Source organism: Urocampus carinirostris, chromosome 6, assembly GCF_059441175.1.
Source record: "Urocampus carinirostris isolate Australia breed hairy pipefish chromosome 6, RoL_Ucar_1.0, whole genome shotgun sequence".
In the NCBI taxonomy this organism is placed as follows: domain Eukaryota; kingdom Metazoa; phylum Chordata; class Actinopteri; order Syngnathiformes; family Syngnathidae; genus Urocampus; species Urocampus carinirostris.
In genome coordinates this window covers 21054026-21075877 of record NC_142354.1, presented here as the reverse complement: position 1 = coordinate 21075877, position 21852 = coordinate 21054026, and the positions used below count along the sequence as shown (strand labels likewise).

Below are 21852 nucleotides of genomic sequence, written 5' to 3'. Positions count from 1 at the left end.
CTACCATCTTTCCTAGTAAATATGTCATGTTCCAATATGGGCACATGCGGTTTATAATCAGGTGTGGCTTAAGTACTGTATGTTCAAAATATTTTTTCATCTAAAAATGTACTGGGTGAGGCTTATAATGAGGTGTGCCTTATAGTGCGATTTTTTACAGTTGTCTGCTTGCTGTGAGTAAATAGGTGCAGTGTTGTGTTTATAACGTATATTAACGCGTAATAGATAGATAGATAGATAGATAGATAGATACTTTGTTCATCCCCGAAGGGAAATTCACATTTCCAGCAGCATCCCTGAGCTGAGAACAATCGAGAACAATCGAAAATAACACGGGAGCTGCTGGAGTGGCTGCCATTCGTGACGGCGCCGGAAGAAAAGATTCAATTTGAATCATGTACAAACAAAAAAACAATTGAATCATGTACAAACAAACAAACAAACAAAATATTCATGTTTCAATAAGTGGAGTGTTAATAAAATGGGGGGAAAATAATTTCTGATACTGATATAACCAGGTAAAACTAATTTTAAGTTACCTAATAAGATAAATTGCAATGATTGTTAAGGGGAGCAAATAGCTAGGATTGATAGGTATGAGACTTCAATGGGAAAAACAGAAATAAATCATTAAATGGTCTGAAGCAGTGTTTCTCAACCTTTTGTTGGCCAACAATCACTGTTCATTAAAAAAATTATAATAATCTCAATGAAAATACTTTTAAAAATGTACTACCCAACTGAAGTTTTATTTTTTAACATTCAAATTGTCAAGACAGCTAATGTAATCTAAATTGATAACAGAATGTGTTCTTTTTAATGTGTGTTTAATAAGTACAGGGGCCCCTCTATATAGAAGCTACTCTAGTTACGAGAAATTCGAGATAAGGGATGTCTTTCAAGTAAGGATCTTGCCTGACATACGATAGGAAATCCAGGTAATGAGAATTTCCAAGCTTTATCACTGGAGGACTGAGTGCTCGAAATGGACCTGCATAAATGCAATGGTACAACCTAGGGAAGCAGCAAGTGCAGATACCATAGCCGCAGAATTTTGGGGGGGGGGGGAAATATTTCAGTGGCAGCTTTTAGTGTATGGGAGCAGCATTTTGATGCCTTTAAATTGTGACCTGGAAGTTTCTGTGCAGTCCTCTATGCAAAAAAACTGAAAATGTTTCTTCTTCTTTTTTTTATCTTTAAAAACCACATAATCTCGTACATAAATTTCCTGTGGTGTCGAATGATTACCCATCCATATCTTTACAAAATGTTGCACTAATTGAATTGAAACCCCTTTTGGAAAGCTTGCTGTTAGCTTAACATGAAAAAAAAAATGTATTGGGAAACATGAAAAAGTATCAACCAGTTAAGGGCCAGTGCCGGAAAATAGCTGAGATGGGCTCCAGCACTCCCGCAACCCTACTGCAGATAATGGATGGATGAGAAAGTATCTTTTTTTTTCAAAAATTTGTTTAAAAAATTGTGATATTCCATATTTGTCATATAGCCAACCTCTACTTGGAAGAATTGAAAAAGGAGAAGAGATTTGGCAAACACTTACTGTTTGGGGATCAGCTGGCCCAAGATGCAATTGTGCAGCAGGTTGTTGGTAAGTCCCAGCATGCAGCTGACCTGCGGCTTGCTGGTAGGCTCCCTGATGTGCATGTGTGGATTCTTGCACGTGCTGGTCCTCTGCTGTGGCTTGCTGAATATTCTCCTGCTGCGCTAGAGGACTGCGGACAGGATGAGCCGAGCAAGTCTCGGGCAACGACTGGTAGGAGCCGTTTTGCTGTTTGCTGAGATCATCCAGTTGCATGGTAGAGGTCACACCACTATCGGCTGTAAAAAAAGCATGAAGAATTCTGTGATTAATTATAGGCAGGGCAGAGGAAAAAGAATCCCCTAAATTCTGGACGACAGAGAAAATCTAATTAAAAGCTTAAATTTAAGAACGAAACTGAATTGACTCAATTTTGACTTTTCATTAGTCGCATTGTGTTTTAAGAACTCATTAGAGTCCAAAAGATCTCACGCAGTTTTCAGCAGCCTCGTTTTCAGTTATGCCTTGAATTGTTTGAGTCACATGTTTTCGGCTCATGTGACCATTTATGTTGGCGATTGCAAAACCAAGGAAATTTTTACTACTACTCCAAAAGATAACGCAAATGATGGCGCCGTTGTGTAAAATGTAAGCCCTGTGTTTCTAGACAACAGCGTAATGGCAACCATACTGTGGAGTATAGTGCCAGAATGCAACACAGATGTGTCCTTTTGTGTTGATTTCATGGCGGTTTCCAAGGTAATGGACCAAATTGCAGTGTATTGTTATCGTTCCTCGAGGATTAATGGAAAATTTAGCGACAATGAAGCTGTTGATATGGAAAGCGAAGTGGAGTGTTTTTGAAAGATAACTGCTGATCAACTCGGTTGAATAACTTGAGGACCATTTTGCTCCTGTTAAGTATTATATCTTGCAGTTTTCTTCTGTGCCGCCGTGGGAGAAAAAAGGATAAGCCGCACCAAAGCTGCAGCGCTTAAAATATATAAGTAGCAGCTTGTATACTGGAATTTATGTTAATTTTCAATTCTGAAAAAATTGATGACGATTCAAAGTTTTGTTAGCAGGCTTTTATGACATTCTCACAAGTGGCCGACGGGGCGACGAGGACCGTACCGATCAAGTTGTGTTGCTCCCCCTCCTGGTCATCGTTTTCGGTTGTAGCCGACGTGGGACCTGGTTGTCCGGGCACCTGCAGGAGGTTCTGCTGCGTCTTCTTCATGGTCGCTTCACTAATTCCAGGCGAGACAGTGCGCTCCCTCCTCCACTTGATCAAAGCCACACGGTCCCGGATTGATTTCCCTACGACCTTCACATCGCAGTCCAAAAAAAAGCCAGACTCCACCTGTGACACAGACAGGAGACACTGTAATTACTGATTCATAAAGATAGATGCATCAGTGCATTAGCACAATGAAAAATAGTGCAATGACTATGAGCAAGACTATGACGGTTTACTGTGATTTTTTACAAGTACGGTATGTTTTTTTAACAGACCCGTTTACTGTGTTGCGAGCGTGTTGCTAGCGTGTTGCTACCATTAACTGCCCTGTCACGGGCACCGTTTGGGAAGAAAGTTATATTATTATTATTAAAGCTTTGAAAACTCTCTCGGTGTACCGTCTTTCTTTGTAAATATGTGTAACCATGTATAATATGTATTTGCAACTGTATATTTTTTTAATGTATGTATTTTAGACACTTATTCTGATATGTTTTGCAAGGGCGAATAAAAAAGAAGGGGCGTAACAAACGCGGGATGACGGGAAGTGGGGCAAAGGTGAGACCTGTTTGTTGACGCGGCGGACAATAGTGGATATATATTTTTCCCACCCTTACCTTTGGAAATATACACTATTTTCCTTGGATTACTTTCAACGGGACCCGGACTCTGCAGGTCTGCATCAAACCTTAAGGACCGGTATCATTTTCCGTTCATTTTGCCGGCTGTGATTTTTGTACTGTGTAGTTTAATGAAGGACATTCAGTTTCAATCGCGGGACTTAAAGTCGGGTTTGGGTTAATTTTGTGTTTGTGTTACATTTTTTTAATGTGGGCGCATGCGGCTTATATACAGGTGCGGCTTGTGTAAGTACAAAATCGGTTTTCCTCTTAAAATGTGGTGGGTGCGGCTTATAATCAAGTGCGCTCTATAGTCCGGAATTTACAGTGAGTGTATATATATATATATATATATATATATATATATATATATATATATATATATATATATATATATATATATATATATATATATATATATATATATACATATGTATATATACGTATATATATATATATATATATATATATATATATATATATATATATATATATATATATATATCTCATCTCATCTCATTAGCCGTACCACTTATCCTCATTAGGGTCGCGGGGGGGCTGGAGCCCATCCCAGCCATCTCCGGGCAGTGGGCAGGGGACACCCTGAATTGGTTGCCAGCCGATCGCAGGGCACACAGGGACAGACAACTCATTCGCTCATTCACACCTAGAGACAATTTGGACCGGCCAATTCACCTGAAATGTATGTTTTTGGAACGTGGGAGGAAACCGGAGTGCCCGGAGGAAACCCACGCAAGCACGGGGAGAACATACAAACTCCGCACAGGTAGTCTGGAGTTGGATTTGAACCCACGCAGGAGGTTCCCAAGACATGAACTGTGCCGCACATGCGCTAACCACTGCGCCGCCGTGCTATATATATATATATATATATATATATATATATATATATATATATATATATATATATATATATATATATATATATAATTTGTTTATTTATTTATTTTTTTCACAGTTTTGGGTGCTTGTTTAGGGTGTTTGTGGCCCTAGAGAAGAAACTGTCTCAGCGCCTTTTAGTCTTTGTTTCAACAGACCTGTAGCCCCTGCCATATATAAATATATATATATATATATATATATATATATATATATATATATATATATATATATATATTGATACGATACACAGGAAAATATCGTCATTAAGTATCATGCTTATCTGTCATTTTTGTTTCTAATTAAGAGACTGAGATTCACCGTCTCAATTTAATGAGTTAGATAAGCACAGCCCATATTATGCACTGCATTAATATGTGTCAAAGCAGAATCTACTGACTGCAAGTGCTGTCGAGGGAACATATTTTTTTCCATTAATTCATAAAACCCAACATTCATTAAGAAGGGTGGAAATGAAACCACGTTTCTTTTTTTAATATATTACTATCCATCTTCTCTCTTATCACTCATTTACAAAACCTTATTAAACTATGAGGCTTCCATCTTAAAAAGTAAAAAGGGCAATGAGTCAAAAATTAAGAATACATCTGAATATATTTAGTTTTTGTGACTCTCTTTGTGTAATTGCTGACCAAAAAAAACTACTCGTGTTTAAATTTGATAAAATGATGAGATAGAAAAAAAACATTCACAATTTATACGTAATTAACTAGCGTGATTTGTAGAACTGTAATAGTTCATAACAATAAAAGTATTAACAACGGCAACTCTTACTAGTCTATTGAATCAAACCGAGTTTACCATTTCTTGCGCAACAACTTCTGGGTCCTCGTCCACCAAATTAAAAGTGAATTCGATTGCGCCCGTGTCCTTGTACTTTCCCTTCAGCTTTTTGGGATCCTCCACCCACAACTTCAACGCGATGGAGGACTTGATCCCGTCATCTTCTTCGTTGAGTTCAACTCTCACACCCGTATCTTCTGCAAAGTAGGCGTGATTCAAAAGGTCCTTGATGGAGTACCTGCAGGGAAGGAGCACGACAACAGATTCTTACTGTAGGTCACTGAACGACACACAGCACACAAACACGAGAAGTGTCACACCCAAATACTGGCGTTGACGTCATAACGCCGCACCGAAACAGGGTTAAGGTTATAAGGTCTGGGTTTGACTGCAGGTGTTACAAAACCAGTGTTGCTACCAAGAAAAACACATTTACTTTTCACGGTAATGAATATTCAGGGTTCGTAAACCTTTTCATGGCCAAATTCAAGCACTTTTTAAGGACTTTCAAAGCAATTTTTAAAATGTATTTAGTACTATTAAGAGAAAATAATCCAGTGTGATGTTTATTGCAAATTCCAAATATATCTGCATTTTACATATGCGATTTTTAGATCTTAAGTCATTCGCAAATATATCTGTTTTTAAGATAAATCTCTCCCATGTAGGTGTTAGGTAAAAATGACCGTAATATGTAGCTTACATTTTAATTTCCTCCCATTATAATTTACTATTAGGAAACGCTACCTTAATTTTTGCATGGCCCATAATAAAGGTCCACATTTGATACGTAATCCTTGCATTAATTCACATTTCGTAATACTCTCTTTAAGTATAGCACGTTCCTGTGCTTTTGGGCGCAAAATGCTTTATAGGACAATGCTGTACAAACTAATGCTAGCTGCAGTGAAGAAAAAATGCAATAGCAAAACAAAGCCACCGGAAAGCAGTGTCTGTGTCATCCTTAAACAGATTTGCTGATAAAAATGGCCACAATTTCAAGCATTTACAAGCACTTGACCCAAAGGTCAAGGACTATTCAACCTTTTAAAACATAATATTAAAATTTGAGTACTTGTATGAACCATGAGTATTGGAACTTGTTATTAATAAAGTTTTGTTTATGGCCATTACTTCATGATACATAACTCCGCTACTCACTAAATGTGAATCATGAATAACAATGTTCTCTGAAAGCTGGACACCCCTACATAATTATACCTGTCAACCTGTACGGTTTTGCCGTACAAAGTACGCTTTTTATGCATTTTAAGACGAGTGCGACGTACAAGGAAATCTGTACGGAAAAACGCAAATTTGTCACATGCGTCTGCCGCCTGGGGATTTCCCATCATGCATCATTCAGAAAAAAAAAAAATATGGTTGTACGATTATTTTGTATTTTGTACAGGAAAATACGACAGTTTGTACGGGCATGGAGCCGTGGAGCTTGACAGGTATGCATAATTCATAATGTCACATACAACCTTTGAACTGTAAGCAACATTTTTAAGAGGATGGGTATGCTTATAATGACCTACAAAGTACCACAAAATATAGTTATTGTGGCGCCATCTCTAGCACTGAGGACGAGACTGCTGAATTTTTATTCATGAAGATATTCTCCCTATGGTATAAGCTACTGTTCAAAAGTTTGGGGTGGCTAAAAAGTTTCCTTTCTTCGATAAAAGCAAAGTTTGAAGAATAGAATGGTTTTTCTTTCAAATAAAAATCCAGCGCGTGGAGAGGGAGGGCGTGGCTTATACAGGAAAAAAAACTAACAGGAAATCAAAGGTGCAAACTTGAACACAGAATTTACAGTAAGTGTGCTGTGTTATTTTGATTTGCAAAATCATTTTTGCAATAAACAATGCCAGTGTAGAAAGAAAGAAAACTTCAAATGGTTTGAAGCGCAGAGACAAAATGGATATGGAGTGTTTCGGCTAAGTGTTCATTTGCAAACTCTCAAGATTGCACAAGCCAAGAAATATGAAGGCTGTTCCACTTTTAAAGGTTAGTGTACACATTGTCTTCTTTTTCCTCTTAATATGTGGCTAGTAGTTTTAAGGGGTCGGCTTCTATTCAAGTACATACGGTAATTTGTAACTGGATAGTTTCTTTCAGAGTAATGCGCTACTTTTTGGTGACAGTAATCTAGGGACTAGCTGAATTACTATTCAAACAAAGTAAGTAGAAACTGTAACTAAGTACTGTTTTTTAAAAACTGCAGCTTACACTTCACAACACACTTACCTTTCCTCCCGTCGGTGGCATATGCACTCCCCGATTATCTCCTTAATTTCTGGGTCGTCAATTTTACTGTAGCTGGCAGGTTTTACCCCCTGGGAGAGAGACACAAGTGAAGGAATCAACTAACAAGACAACAAGAATGTACTCTTTATGGATCTAAATGTTCATTTGTGGGGACACTACTTTTAAGCTTTTGAAATATAAAAGTCTTGCTATGGTTGATAAAACAAATTTATTAAAGATACCCTCATGTCCATTCTGGTGTAATTGATGAAGGTCACAGTACTGTGACAAATGTAGACAATAGGGAAAACTGATCTTAATGCTAAACAATGAAAGTTTCGGTTACAATCAATGGATATGTTTTCGACAAAGGTTCGGCAGATAAATAATTAACTTCTTGAGTTTGGGAACAGTTGGGCCTGGATACGGTGATTAAAAAGACTACTTGCAAAGCAGAACTCTCATATCATGGCAGTACCTCTGTGACACATGAACATTTAAAAATCATGTCGGACAGTTGAACAAAAGTCTGACTCGCCTCGGTAAGATTCAAGTAACGTTCAAGCCAATACGGTTCTGGTGACATACTTGTACATTTTATGCACATATATCTTGCTAAAGAGAGCTTGAGCGTTATGCCAGACTGTGCCTGAACCTATTTGAAATTAAATGCATGAAGTTTGAAGAACAAACGTCGTTTGTTTAAAAGGGCAGTGTTCAATAAAAGATGCATTTGTCATTGTACTCATTTGCCTTCAGTTAAAATAATAATTATCTGATTCTTCGACTAATTATTTTATATTTTTTATTGGTCGACAAGTATTAAAATTAGGTGCAGTCCTACTCTTCACTGCAAAAAAATGAATTCTTAGCCAATTGGCACAAAAATGTGCTTATTTCAAGTGTATTTTTCATAGGTTCAAGCTATTTTAAATTCAGTTTAAATTCAACATTTTTTATAATATGTATTAAAAGGGACGCCGTGGATTATTTGACCTCTGGATGTGACTCAGGGTACCTACAGTTTAAGTCAACTTAAATTCAAGTCAAGTCAAGTCATGTTAATTGTATAGCCCTTAATCACAAAGAGTCTCAAAGGGCTGCACATACAGGGTTGGGTAGGGTTACTTTAACTTGATTACTTTCAATTAATTTTGGATTACTCCAATACCAAATATGCTAATAAAAGACAAAAGAAACTAAATATGAATAAAATTACTAAATTTTGTGCAGGCTTGGGGAGTAACGGAATACATGGAACGGCAAAAAAGATGTTGGCAAGCTGTTTGGATTTATTTTCATTTTGTTTCTGTCGCATTTTATGTTAGTTTTGCCGGAGATCAAAGAGATCAAAGCCAGGAGAGAAAGCTTACCACGTGTTGTGAGTCATCATTTTATTCATATTTACTTTCTTTTGTCTTTTATTAGCATATTTGGTATTGGAGTAATCCAAAAGTAATTGGAAGTAATCCAGTTAAAGTAACCCTACCAACCTTGTGCACAGACCACAGATTATTGCAAACAACAGACTATTATGACACCATCCCCTGATCTAAAAACCTACATGAGGGCAAGGAAAAACTCAAAAACTTCAACATGGAGAAAATGAAGAAACCTTGAGAAGGGACTGCACAAGAGGTAATTGCCCTTCAATACTTTTTTTCAGGTCTTTTGAAATCAATCAATCAAAAAAACACAATTGAAACAAACAAAAAAACACTTAAAAAACACCACAAACATCTTTTTTTTTTTTAAATCACATTTCGGTCCAGTTGAAAGCTTTTCATCTGAAAAACAACACTCTCTAAAGTTTAAGACATGGAAAAATATAGATAAATGGATGTTTGCAGTAGATCATGCATCCTCAGTCAAAACTGGCAGATAACTACTAATTCCATAGACCTTTTCTGCTACATTCGTGAAGCAATTTTATCATGATGCATGGAAAACGACTTGTTTTTTTTTTAGCTTAAACAAATATAAAGCTTATTAAAATGTTAACATTTTTAAGACTTTCGAAAATTGGATTTAAGACATCCATCCATCCAATATCTGCACCGCTTATCCTCAGCAGTGTCGCGGGGGTGCTGGAGCCCATCCCAGCCATCTTCGGGCAGCGGGCAGGGGACACCCTGAACTGGTTGCCAGCCAGTCGCCAGACAATTCGCTCGCTCATTCTCACCTAGGGACAATTTGGACTGGCCAATTAACATGACATGCATATCTTTGGAATATGGGAGGAAACCTGAGTGCCCGGAGGAAACCCACGCAAGCAAAGGGAGAACATGCAAACTCCGCACAGGAAGGCTGGTAGCTGGATATGATACAATGACCTGAAAACTGCTGCAGACGTGCTGACCACTTCGCCGCCAGATTTAAGGCCAGATTTAAGGCCAGATTTAAGACATTTTAATGCCAATTATGCTTAGAGTAATGAATTTATTCCATATTAAGACTTTTCAAGGATCTGCGGGGACCTTGGTAACAGTATTATGAAATGCAACTAAAAATGTGTGCTAAAAAGCCCAAGGAATAAGACTAACTACAGAGACTCAAAGTGAACCTGATGTTCCAACTGCGTTTATATTGAATTTCACAAACAAATTTGCTCGAAGAGAAAATATCAATAGACTTAGTTGGTTATAAAGCTAAGTGAAAACTCACACTGGTGACTTTGCGGTAGATTTGCGCAGCGTTCTGACACTCAGAGTAAGGATATTCCGAGGTGGCCATCTCCAGCATGCACATGCCAAAAGCGTAGACGTCCACAGATTCATCGTAATGTTCCTCGTACATCTCGGGTGCCATGAACTCCGGTGTTCCTGGACAATCAAAAGCAAGTTCCTTTTCAAGCCGTCGCTTGATAGCAAAGTGATATATCGATCAAAAGAGTGAATGTTGTGGGGCATCATGTTAAAATTATGGTTTTATTTGAAAAGGTTCTCGTTATTTACCACATACACGAGGGGCTAGAAACCGAGGGCCGGACTGATCAAACTAGGGCTGCAGCAACAAATCGATACAATTGGGCATTTAAAGTGTGGGCAACAAATTTCATCATCATTTCGTTGTGTCGTGCGAAGTATGCACCACTCGGCACATTTAGTCATTACAAATAGGAGTGCATTGAATTTTGTTGTTATGTTGTTGTACCTTTTTGAACCAGCAGAGGGCAACCCGAGAGCACATTTTGTTGAGTGACTTACTATTGGTCCAGCTATTAACTTGTTGTAGCACTTTGGGCCAGCAGAGGGCGCTTTAAGACCGTATTTTGATGAATGAATGAATGAATGAATGAATGACCTTTATTGTCTTGGAGTGATTCTCCTTTCAGTGCAAGTAAAACAAATGAAAAAGGTACACATGTGCAGAAGGATAAAAACTTTAAAAATGCACGAGGTACTTGATCTTTTGATTGGGACAGCATTAGCTCAGTAGGTAGTCTGGGGATCAAGAGATCACAGGTTCGATTCCCGGGTCCTAAGTGTTATATGTCTAAGTATCCTTGGGCAAGACACTGAATCCCTAATACCCCCAATAAGCAGGTTGGCGCCTTGCATGGCTGCACCGCCGCTATTGGTGTGTGAGTGTGTGTGAATGGGTAGGTGTGAAGCACATTGTAAAGCGCTTTGGGAAGTCTTCATTGACTTGAAAAGCGCTATATAAATGCAGATCATTTCATTTCATCCAACACACTACTTGCATTCTCCTGAAATGTTGTCTTTTTTGCACTTTATAAATAAAGTATCTTACATATTGGCATGTGTATAGCAAACATTTCAATCTATTTGTGTTTATTGTTAAGCTTATTGACAAACTCTTTGATTTTTTTTAATTTTAGGTAATCTACGGGACCAAATAAAACTTCCTCAGGGGCCGAAAGTATATGCGACATACAGTAAATGTATCAGTTCTTGCAGTCATGTACAGTGGTACCTCTACTTTAGAATGTCTCTACATACGAAAGATTCAAGTTACGAAGTACCTGAACAGGAAAATATTGCTTCTAGTAACAAAGGCATTTCAGGATATGTAGTCAAAAATATAGTACAGTACGCGCTGCTGTTCAGCTCTCCCAGATTTTATCGAACGCAAACAAATAGGCTGCGTGCAATGAAACATGCTCTTCGTGTCACCATCAGAGTTCAGAAACGACAAGGAGGAGGGGTTCCGTCCAGATGGCGGGGAGGAGGATGAATATTGAATCAGCCCAAATGAAAAGATATTTCAGCAAAATTCCATGAGGTCTCGAAATTTGTGGAAAAGAATCACCCTGAGCATTGAAAAGTGTAGCTATGGCACCGTCTACTGTGCGCATTTCCAACAGATTGTCAAAAGCCATAAAAAGCAGACGTCGTTTGATCAGTTTTTCAAGAAATGCCAGGCAAAAAGGTAAATGAACATTTTAATTATTTCCTTTATCCTTTGTTTTTTTTCACATAATGTTCATCTCGTTTTATGTTTATTGTGCTGTAATCTAATTCTAACGCTTATTTGTTTCATGGTCTGATGCTCTTTTATGATTTCCTAAAAAAATATATTGTGGTCTTGCTGGACTTGGAACGGATTAGCACATTTACATTCAATATAGTCTTTACTTACTAAGTTTTCAGTTTATGAAACGACACCCAGAACAAAATGAATTCATAAATAGAGATACCACTGTACTTTAAAAACATTCTTAAAATAATGTTAAGTCATTTTAAGTTAACACTTGAATTTGTTTTAAATATTAGCGTTGCACTGATCAGTTGGTCAGACGATTCTTGCATTCTTGACACCTATGCATACCATGATACTACTTGCAAATTTAACAAAAGTGAGAGCGAGTAGCTAACCGATAACACTTTTGGCGAAGGACGCCCTCTTCAGAGTGGCCAAACCCAGATCGCCGATCTTGACAGAGCCGGTAGGACCCGTGATGAAGATGTTGTCGCATTTGAGATCCCTGTGAATGATGGGGGGCGTCCTAGTGTGGAGAAAATGAAGACCCTTCAGGATCTGTCGGCACCAGCTCCGAAGAACTTTGGGCTTCATCACCTTGAAGCGCTTCAAGTACCTGGAAGGAGACATTTCACGTATTCCTGGTGAAGACTGGAGATGATTGAACACCATCAAGGTGAACCTTCATCACAGTGGAGCATTTTGAACTCACGTTTTAAGTGTCCCTGATGTCATGAGCTCTGTCACCAGAACAATACACTTTTTTCCTTTCAATGGCGACTCCCAGAAGTCATAAAATCTCACGATGTTAGGGTGTTGGAGGGCTTTCAACATCTCTGCTTCCTCCTTGAACCTCTGCCTCTCCACTTTCGACAGTTTCCGCTCCTTAGGAACATGAAGAAAACAATTAGGGACAAAAACAAGATTCTTCTGCCCGTTTTAGGGGTTTTTTTTCTCACTCGAGGAATACATTGAAGAGAAGGTAAAACAACAAAAACAAGATCTAAAATGAAGGGATGAGATTATAGAATGATACCACAGCAATCATTTAAAGCTACCCTACTATCAAATCTGTTCCCGTAGTGCAGCAGTTAACCAGTGTTTGGCACGTTACTTTAAAAAAGTAATTAGTTAGTTATTCACTATTTCTTCCAAGAAGTAACTGAGTTAGTAGTTGAATTACTATATAATAAAAGTAACTATTTAGAGGGGAAAGTATTTTTCTCTTACTTTAAAAAGAAGGTGCAAGTCAAAAGTAAGTTTAGGAGTCAGTTGAATCGAGAAGAACAAACAGGTTGTTGTGTTATAGAATCTTGGAATATTTATTGCACTTCACCAGCAACAGATTTATACCACACTTGAAGTGTAACAAAAAGAAACAGTAAACGACATTATAAAAAACAATCAGCAGGAAACACCGGAAAGTCTCATCTCATCTCATCTCATTCGCCGTACCGCTTCTCCTCATTAGGGTCGCGGGTGGGGCTGGAGCCCATCCCAGCCATCTCCGGGCAGTGGGCAGGGGACACCCTGAACTGGTTGCCAGCCAGTCGCAGGGCACACAGGGACAGACAGCTCATTCGCTCATTCACACCTAGGGACAATTTGGACCGGCCAATTCACCTGAAATGCATGTCTTTTGGAATGTGGGAGGAAACCGGAGTGCCCGGAGGAAACCCACGCAAGCACGGGGAGAACATACAAACTCCGCACAGGAAGTCTGGAGCTGGATTTGAACCCACGACAGGTTCCCGAGACATTAACTGTGCCGCACAAGCGCTAACCACTGCGCCGCCGTGCTGTGAGTTCAATAACTTAAATCTAACTTGAATGGTCCGTTGATAAGATGGGAATTCCGACTCTTTTTAAATAACCGGCTTGGCCAAGCCTTCCAGCTCCCAAATGGCTCTTCAAGTTGTTAAATCCATATGTTGCATTACCGTTTATTATGTATTATTATGAATTACATAGAAAGAGGGAAAATAAAGCTAAATTAACACTTATGTATGTTGGCCTGGAGAAGGATGGGAGCCACCAGGCTGTACATTCCCAAGACACACCAGAGGAAATTATGCCCCTACAAGCCTAGTGGTTAGGGGTACCCACACCCACACTACACACAGAATGAAACATGAAAATGATCATTTTTTTTATCTTATTACTTTAATTTGCTTGTGTAATTACTATTTAAACATATATTTTTTTGTAATCAGACACTATTAAAGCTTCTAAAAGTTGCGCAGATGCTTTTTGGAGGCTGGGAACAATTAATTGGTTTTCAGTTATTTTGTACTGGGGATATTCGCTCGAGATATGAGAAATTTAAGATATGAGCATGGTCCAGGAAAAAAATTAATAAAGCGGTATCGCTGAAGACAAAAAAATGAAAAATCTTACTTTATTTCAAAAATATATTAGAATTAGAATATACCATAGAGATACCACAGTGAAATATATGAAATCCTAAAACACCATTGAATATGATGTGATACAATATGATCATATAGAAACATCTTTGAAATACAATAAAATATATAAAATTGTCAAGAACCGAAACAGTAAGAGAACCCAAATGTGTGACGTTTTCTCACACAAGCTTTATTTACGGGAAATGGAGCGGTCATGCACGTTAACACAAAACGCCAGTGATTCGGAGATCGCTGGGCAAAAGAAGAAAAACAGAAGTCTGGCATGGAACAACAGAAAGAAAGAGACCAAAAAGATCGATACCAGTTACACAGGCCAATACCGGACAGATGATGTCGATACTGGACAGAACAGGATTGAAAAGATTGATAACAGTTATAGGAGACTGGAGACAGATATCAGACAGGACGAGAATGATGGGCACGATACAAGACACTGGAGACCGGAGATCAAAATCAAAACAAGACAAAACAGACGGGATCAATGCCGAACAGGATCCACAAACGGGATACCGGACAGAGTCAAAATCCACGTCTTGTGGGTGCAAAGGTTTTTTGACGCACTGACAAAGGGTGAGTGAGAGTACTGAGCTTAAATAGAAGGGAAGCCAATCTGTCAATAAGCCGCAGCTGGCGCCAATTGGGCGCCACGGCAACCGTGACAGAAAATGCTTTATTATGAACCATTTTCTCAAATAAGATTTGAAAAATCAGATTCTTTGAATTATCAGAATTGTCGGATTTGCCTGTAGAAAATGTTGCTAACTTTGGAAGTTGTTCGTTTTACCCCCCCAAAAAAAAAGAAAATAGGTGCTAAATCATCTCCAATCTGCCATATTACATACCCTTTAACATATGTGATATCTAATAATATACAATATGCTTAAGAATGAGAAAACAGATCTTAAAATCAGTAGTGTAGTTGTATTATATATATTATTTTATAGTAAACAAAGTCATATAGTAAAATAAGAAATATTATACATAATATAATCAAGATAATACCGGAAATTAGCAAACTTATTTACCAATAGAGGAACATTTTTCCCTTGTGGTATTTGCTATTTTCTTTTATATTCTATTATCAGTAACCGCATGACACCAGCAGTGTTGTTTCAGACGGCTTCATTATTTAGGTGAGTAGAGATGTTTAGATAATGGCTTAAAACACACTTATATTCTATAGCTTATGAATGATTTATATTTCCTGTTGAAAATATATGTGTATTGTTTGTTATTGCAACATCCATTGATGCCTGGTCATCCTGGCCGGGGGAGGATCTCATGCGCGGTCCCTTCTCAAGGTTTCTTCATTTTCCGAGTGTTAGGGTTTTTGAGTTTTTCCTTGCCCTCATGTTGGTTTCAGATCAGGGGATGGTGTCATAATAGTCTGTGCAATAACCTGTGCAGCCCTTTGAGACTCTTTGTGATTGAGGGCTATACAAATAAAAATGGCTTGACTTGCCTAGAGAAGGGATAATATAACCTTTTACATCACTCTTAGAACATACTTAAGTAGCTAGTGAATTGCCTGGAGCTCAAGTTGAGGGTGAGCTTCTGATGTGTCGGATAACAACAGCAGTGAACAGATCAGACCCGTATTTTCGCACGTATACAACATAACACGACATGGTGGGCATTGACATCAGCCCACATATGCAAATACAGAAAACGTGTGTTCCTTCACGTGGACAACGGGTTAGAGTAAAACTTTATTTTGGGACCGAAAATTACTTTGAAATCAATAAGAGAACATTACTGAAACGTTTATTATGTTTTTGATATTGAACAACTGCAGGGGAGATTGCAAGATTCTGGCGGAAGTTGAATTGGTCCCGCCAGAGTCTCATAAACTTGTATTATTAAAGGATAGTACATTTCTAAATACACCGTTAGTCAAAATAACTTTTAGATTTATCGCTGTATAAATGATCGCAAATGCCATGGTGTGTTTCTTTGAGACTGTCAGTTAAAATAATCTTGGTCAGAGAGTCAAGCTTTCTTCACTCCCAATTACTCCGTTGTTTCGGTGTCGGTCGGCTGGGTAAAATGTGACATTGACAAGCATCGTGTTTTTCTCGGCGACCAGAAAAAAAAAAGGTTTGGCGCCTTGTCGCACTGCCGGCACTTTCAACACAGTGTAAAAACTCGTCGCTGCCGTTGCAAGAGATTCGAAAAATGCGTTCAGAGGAGGAACACGCAGGGCTGTAGCCCTGCAAACGCACATAACGCGCACTGTGTGGGGGATTAGGTGCCCAGGAGGGCACCAAAAGAAATCAAGGTTGTGGGAAAAAAAAGTATAAAGTGTTAAAAGTGTTAATAATATGGTCTAATCTGATTAAACAATGCAAAAGCATATTAAAAAAACTTTTCAGAGAAAAGGGGTGAATCTGCTTTGTGTCCTGGCCTATCTCCAGTCTTATGGTGCCCCTCTCCCCTCACAGGATGTTCGATAATGCCTCATTCGCAATTTGGTGAACACCTGTGCGAACATGGCCTCGAAACGGCAACAAGTCTGGAGCAGGGAAAAGAGAAAAAAAAGAAGAGACGAGATGAAGCTCATGCTTCGTTTGCCGTTAGTCAATGTTTAAAAAAGAAGAAGAAATAAAGCTTATTGTTATACCTTATTTTCACACCCATTTGGCGCACTGTTTTAAAGGGCGCGCAGTCCTGGGTTTGAATTTCTTTTGTGTCGGGTCATATGGCGCACTGGCCCATTAGATGTGACCGCTCCGGCGCACTGGCTTATTAGATGGGGGTCTCACGTAACCGCCTTTAATACCACAACAACTGAGTTTGATTTTGGTTTAATCAAGTATTTGTCACAAAGTAAAACACAAGAATACAACAAAATTGTAAAAAAAAAACATTTGTGCTTTGGGGACCCAAATAGGTAGCAACAGCACTGGTAACACACAGACCCTAACTGTAGCTCATTTGTGTTACAATAACCTCCTGTAAACCAACAAAGAAGAACCGGCACCGTGTCATAGCAGCAGGAGATATAGCATACTGTAATTGACCATGTCATCGAGTATTACATTTTATACATTTCAAACTCGGTGATTTGGTCTGTTTACTCGACGATATGATACATTAAAATAGTACGGCATTGACTCATTCTTTTTTTTTTTTTTACATTAAAATCCTGTTTCGTTTGCTATGCTATGTGGGTGTGACTTGTTTCCTGTGTCATTGCCTTTTAAAACTAGTGAATTTTGGATTCAATAGTATACAAGGGCACCCAGTCATCATAGATCTAGCTTCTCGATTTAGCCTTAAAGATCACCAGATCGATGCATCTGTCCATCCACTAGGGTCTCCATATAGTTACGGGTAACACTGCAATGCCGATTCGTTATTTTGACAATTGTTCCTCACTAATGTTCATTATTTACAGACGCTGCCCAAACTACGAACGAGTAAGGTTCCGGCCGATCATTTGTAAGTTGGGGGTTTTCGTAAGTTGCTCCAGTGCTATATGTTGTATGTTTAAGGTTTATATAAGTATGTTTAAGACTTGTACAAGTAACCTTATTTTTTGTACTAAAAAAATAACAATTTAATCAAATAATATGCTCTATAAAGATAAATAAAGTGAGGTTTAATTTACTTTTGGGAGATGCGCTTCAAGAGGTCCTTCTCCGTGGTAAAAAGTAGCCGAAAAAAACGTTCCGACCATTTTCTCAACTGCATCAAGCTTTCTTATTCCACCATCTTTTCAAAAGAAACAGCTCGCCTTTTCTTTACACTTTACACCAACAATATTGAATGGATGCACGAGAAATTAAACAATAAAAACGTCAAAGTTCTTAGCGCGCTAGCGATACTGTACACATTGGTTTTATTACACACAAACCAGGAAGTAGAAGCCGGATTTCTTTGGGGTGAATGCTGGGTGACCTCTCAAGGAATATCTGCTTTTTGTAATCTAGGAGATTTAATGAAAAGAAAGAGCTCAGGGGAGGGCTTTTAGAATAGGTGGGGATTTCTTATTGAGGGTTTTGTCCTTAGCTGATGCCTCTTCTCACTTCGAGTGTCTATTAAACTATTAACCAATCATTTACAAACACGCATGGCATATTTCTTTGTTTGTTTTGTCCAACTCAATTATGAGACGGCTTTGAAATACACATAGTTATGCTGTGCTTTGTGTTCGTCGATTATACTTGGCAGGCCGATGAGGTATCGGATTTCAGTCGGCCATCGTGACCCGCAGCCTCATCCTTCTCAGATTACGTCTGTTGTATGCCAATCTTTCCACAATTTAAAGGCTTGTTGCCAATGAGCCTCTTCTTTAGAATAACACGATTTCAATTCAATTATGGGACACTTGTCCTTAAAAACAAAGCAATGGCAAGTATACTATTAAAAAGGACCATTTAATAAATATTTATTTAGTATTTAGTATACAAGTCTCCTATTTTAAGTATTACTTAGCGCCTCCTCCTGGTAAAAGAAAAATCAGTAATTCTTGAAAACAATATAGACTTATATAATAAGCAAAAAATAAATTTAACTATCATATAATCTTGCTTTTTTTTCATTTTTTTTGTAGGTTGAGAATTTTGTATTGACGTATGATGAGCATCACTCTTTTGAGAGTTGTCATAATAATTTGACATCTTGCTAGTAAGGGTACCAAAAAGCGAAAATCTTGCAAAAGGCTTGGCAAAATATTATTGGGAAAATAGTGTGGTTTGGTCAATTTGACTCCCTTGTGCTTTAAGCATTCATTCTTGTTTGCAGTACAAGATACAGCGACATCTAGTGTTCAAAAGACACTGTCCCTGAAATCAGGGGTGTGAAACTCAATTGAGTTGTACTGGCGTGTGGTGGCGCTGAGAGATCACCCAGTATCCACCCCGAAGAAGAAATCCGGCTTCCTCTTCCTAGTAAGTGTGTAAACATTCAATACTGTATCTCCAGCGCGCTAAGAACTTTGAAATTTACATTCTTTAAAATCCCGTGCATCATTAAGTATAGTTGGTGTAAAGTGTAAAGAAATGAAAGTGGAACAAGAAAGCTTCATGCGGTTGAGAAAATGGTCAGGACGTTTTTTTCGGCCACTTTTTACCACGGAGGAGGATGTCGCCAAACTATTGAAGCCCATCTTCCAAAAGAAGGTTAAACTTAACTTTATCTATATTTATGGAGCATATTATTTTATTAAATGTTTATTTTTTAGTACAAAACAATACAGATTACTTATACAAGCTGTAAACATACGTATATAAAACTTAAACATACAAAATATAGCACTGAAGCAACTTACGAACAAATTCAACTTACGAACGATCGTCCGAAGGGCAACGTCTGTATATCAAAATGATATCACCACATTATAAGGTGCACCTTACAGTGTGGAAAATATGGTTCCTACACATTTTTCATGGCCAAACTCAAGCCCTTTCAAGGAAGATTTTTCAATTTGTACAGTACCTTCAAGGGAAGAAATCCACAACTATCAAAAAAACATGACATTTTTGGCATGACGAAAATAAACTCACTATCTTGCCGCGAGCATGTACATTGTGCTATTTTCAAATGTTCTATCGATGATTACGATCTTTTTGTGTCAATAGTTGCTATAAACTGACATGAATTCTGCCATTGTGCTTCAACAATCCAACCCACTTGTTAACAAAGACCGAAAGGGCTCGAGAGGCGTTGGGTAATAATGGAGTTCAATACGGAGGACAAAAAAGAAAGTACTGTATGTATATAAAGAACAAAAATTATCTATATTTGGACTCATTTGAATGATATTGAATGCTCCAACCAGAGTGCATTTAATCTTTCAATCTTAAGAGACTGCCGATCTTTTGCTTCGTTTTATTTATATTTATTTATACTTTATACTTAAGAGGATCTGTGTCTAAATTGGTTAAAACAGAATTGTAAATAGTTAAATTTATTTTGCATTTCATCATTAATTTATTGCACTGAAGAGTTCATATTTATAATTTTATAGCATTGTTTTGCATTTTCAGGGATTTTGTGTTGTTTTTAAACCTGTTCGGTGTGTGAATAGCTCAAATTGTTTTGTGTTTTACATTTTTTTGTAGATCTGTAAATGTTCTTATGTATATTTCATGTTTTGTTTTTTTTCAAGAATCCCCTGCAGAACATATGAAATGACTCATTACTAAATAAGTTGGTTGCATAATCTTTGATTATGATAATATGTTATTTAAAAAAGAAAAGAAAATTGGGTTGGGAGCCGGAAGAGCTGGATTTCTAAATAGAGTAGTCCCCTTGGGTGCCACCACATGACATGACAATTCTATCATGACAAAGCACCAGAACAGGCATGTCGTCATTTTTACACATTTCATTTTGACAATGCAAACAATGTCAAGCATTTTCAAGATCTTCCCCCCAAAATTCAAGCATTTTCCCGACCTCCATAGCACGTCAAGGATTTCAAGCACCCGCACGAACCGTCGGCACACGTCCAACTCATCATTATCCCCTGTCGTTACACTCCCCCACCCACCGGTCTTGCTGCAGAGGGCTGCATCAGCAGGATTTCCTCCCTAAGCGCAACAGCGTGGCAAGACTCGGCGGTCGGCACCCGGCGCAGCCCGATCAATCCAAGCACCATCGGCGAGAAAACGCTATAAAAGGCGTCGCTAATTCACTAAACCCCTGCCTTGTTTCCTCCCCCCATCGCCATTTGTTGTTGCGAGCGGCCTTCCTCCATGGAAAGATGATTCATGCACCTCCGCGTCGGCACCTTTTTCTGCCGTCTCATGCTGGGACTTACACGGCGGCTACGTAAGAAAGCTCCAAAGGGCAAGCATCGGGCCTCTAGGCACGGAGTGGTTGAATCATCCTCTAAGACGTTAAGTCTACATAAATACACTGGCACGCAGGCGTCCATATTTGATGCCTTCCCTGTTGCATGGCCAAGAAAATCACACTATTGTTGTGCAGAGAAGGGTTTCTATTCCCACTGTTCCAACAGATGCTAGGAAATACTTTAAATCCAACATCCTTCGGGAGGATTGTTAATCCCTCCCGAAAAGGGATTTGGAAGTATTCTTGGAATATTAAAACCAGAAATGAAAAAAAAAAAATGCAGACTCAGCAGGAAATGTCCACACCCATGAATGTAACATTTTGTAATCTCGAAGAGGTTATTTAATTTACCGGTAACACTTTAAGGCAGGGGTCTCTAACCTTTGTGGAGCGTATATTCTTTGTGTTACAAAGGGCATCCTGATTGCTAGCTAAATGGGTAAAAGGTAGCTTGATAGTTAGCTAGAAAAGTAAATAGGTAAAAAGCTAAAAAGGGAGCAACATAGCAAGCTAAGAGAGTAAAAAGCCTGATGCAAAGCTAAAATAAAAAAGCCTAGATAGCTCAAATTCAGCTTGATACTAGTATAGAAAGGATAAAATGTTAGCTAGATCACATGCAAAATATGTAAAGAGCTAGCGAGATATCTTTCCAAATAACTAAAAATGTAGGAAGATAGCTAGCTACAAAGCTAAAAAGGGAACAAGATAGCTAGCTAAGAGAGTAAAAAGTCAACTAAGTAGCCAGATGGAAAGCAAAAATAAAAAAGCCTGCATAGCTAGCGAGAAAGGAAGCCAAAATTTAGCTTAATACTAGCATAGAAA

The 21852-nt window shown here is 38.3% G+C and overlaps 1 protein-coding gene across 6 annotated transcripts in view; it reads right to left on the bottom strand.

Moving 5' to 3' along the window:
* wnk2 (WNK lysine deficient protein kinase 2) overlaps positions 1-21852 on the bottom strand; it is a 61300-nt gene that overhangs the window by 31012 nt on the left and 8436 nt on the right. For 5 of the 6 annotated variants that reach the window (XM_088338227.1, XM_088338228.1, XM_088338230.1 and 2 more), the window contains exons 3-9: positions 12513-12685; positions 12196-12416; positions 10022-10179; positions 7358-7446; positions 5123-5342; positions 2645-2903; positions 1562-1839 (exon numbers count right to left, since the gene is read on the bottom strand). In XM_088338227.1, coding sequence (XP_088194353.1) covers positions 1562-1839; positions 2645-2903; positions 5123-5342; positions 7358-7446; positions 10022-10179; positions 12196-12416; positions 12513-12685 — 1398 coding nt within the window. The remainder of the gene's footprint in view (positions 1-1561; positions 1840-2644; positions 2904-5122; positions 5343-7357; positions 7447-10021; positions 10180-12195; positions 12417-12512; positions 12686-21852) is intronic. The other variant, XM_088338229.1, reaches the window with a different exon arrangement.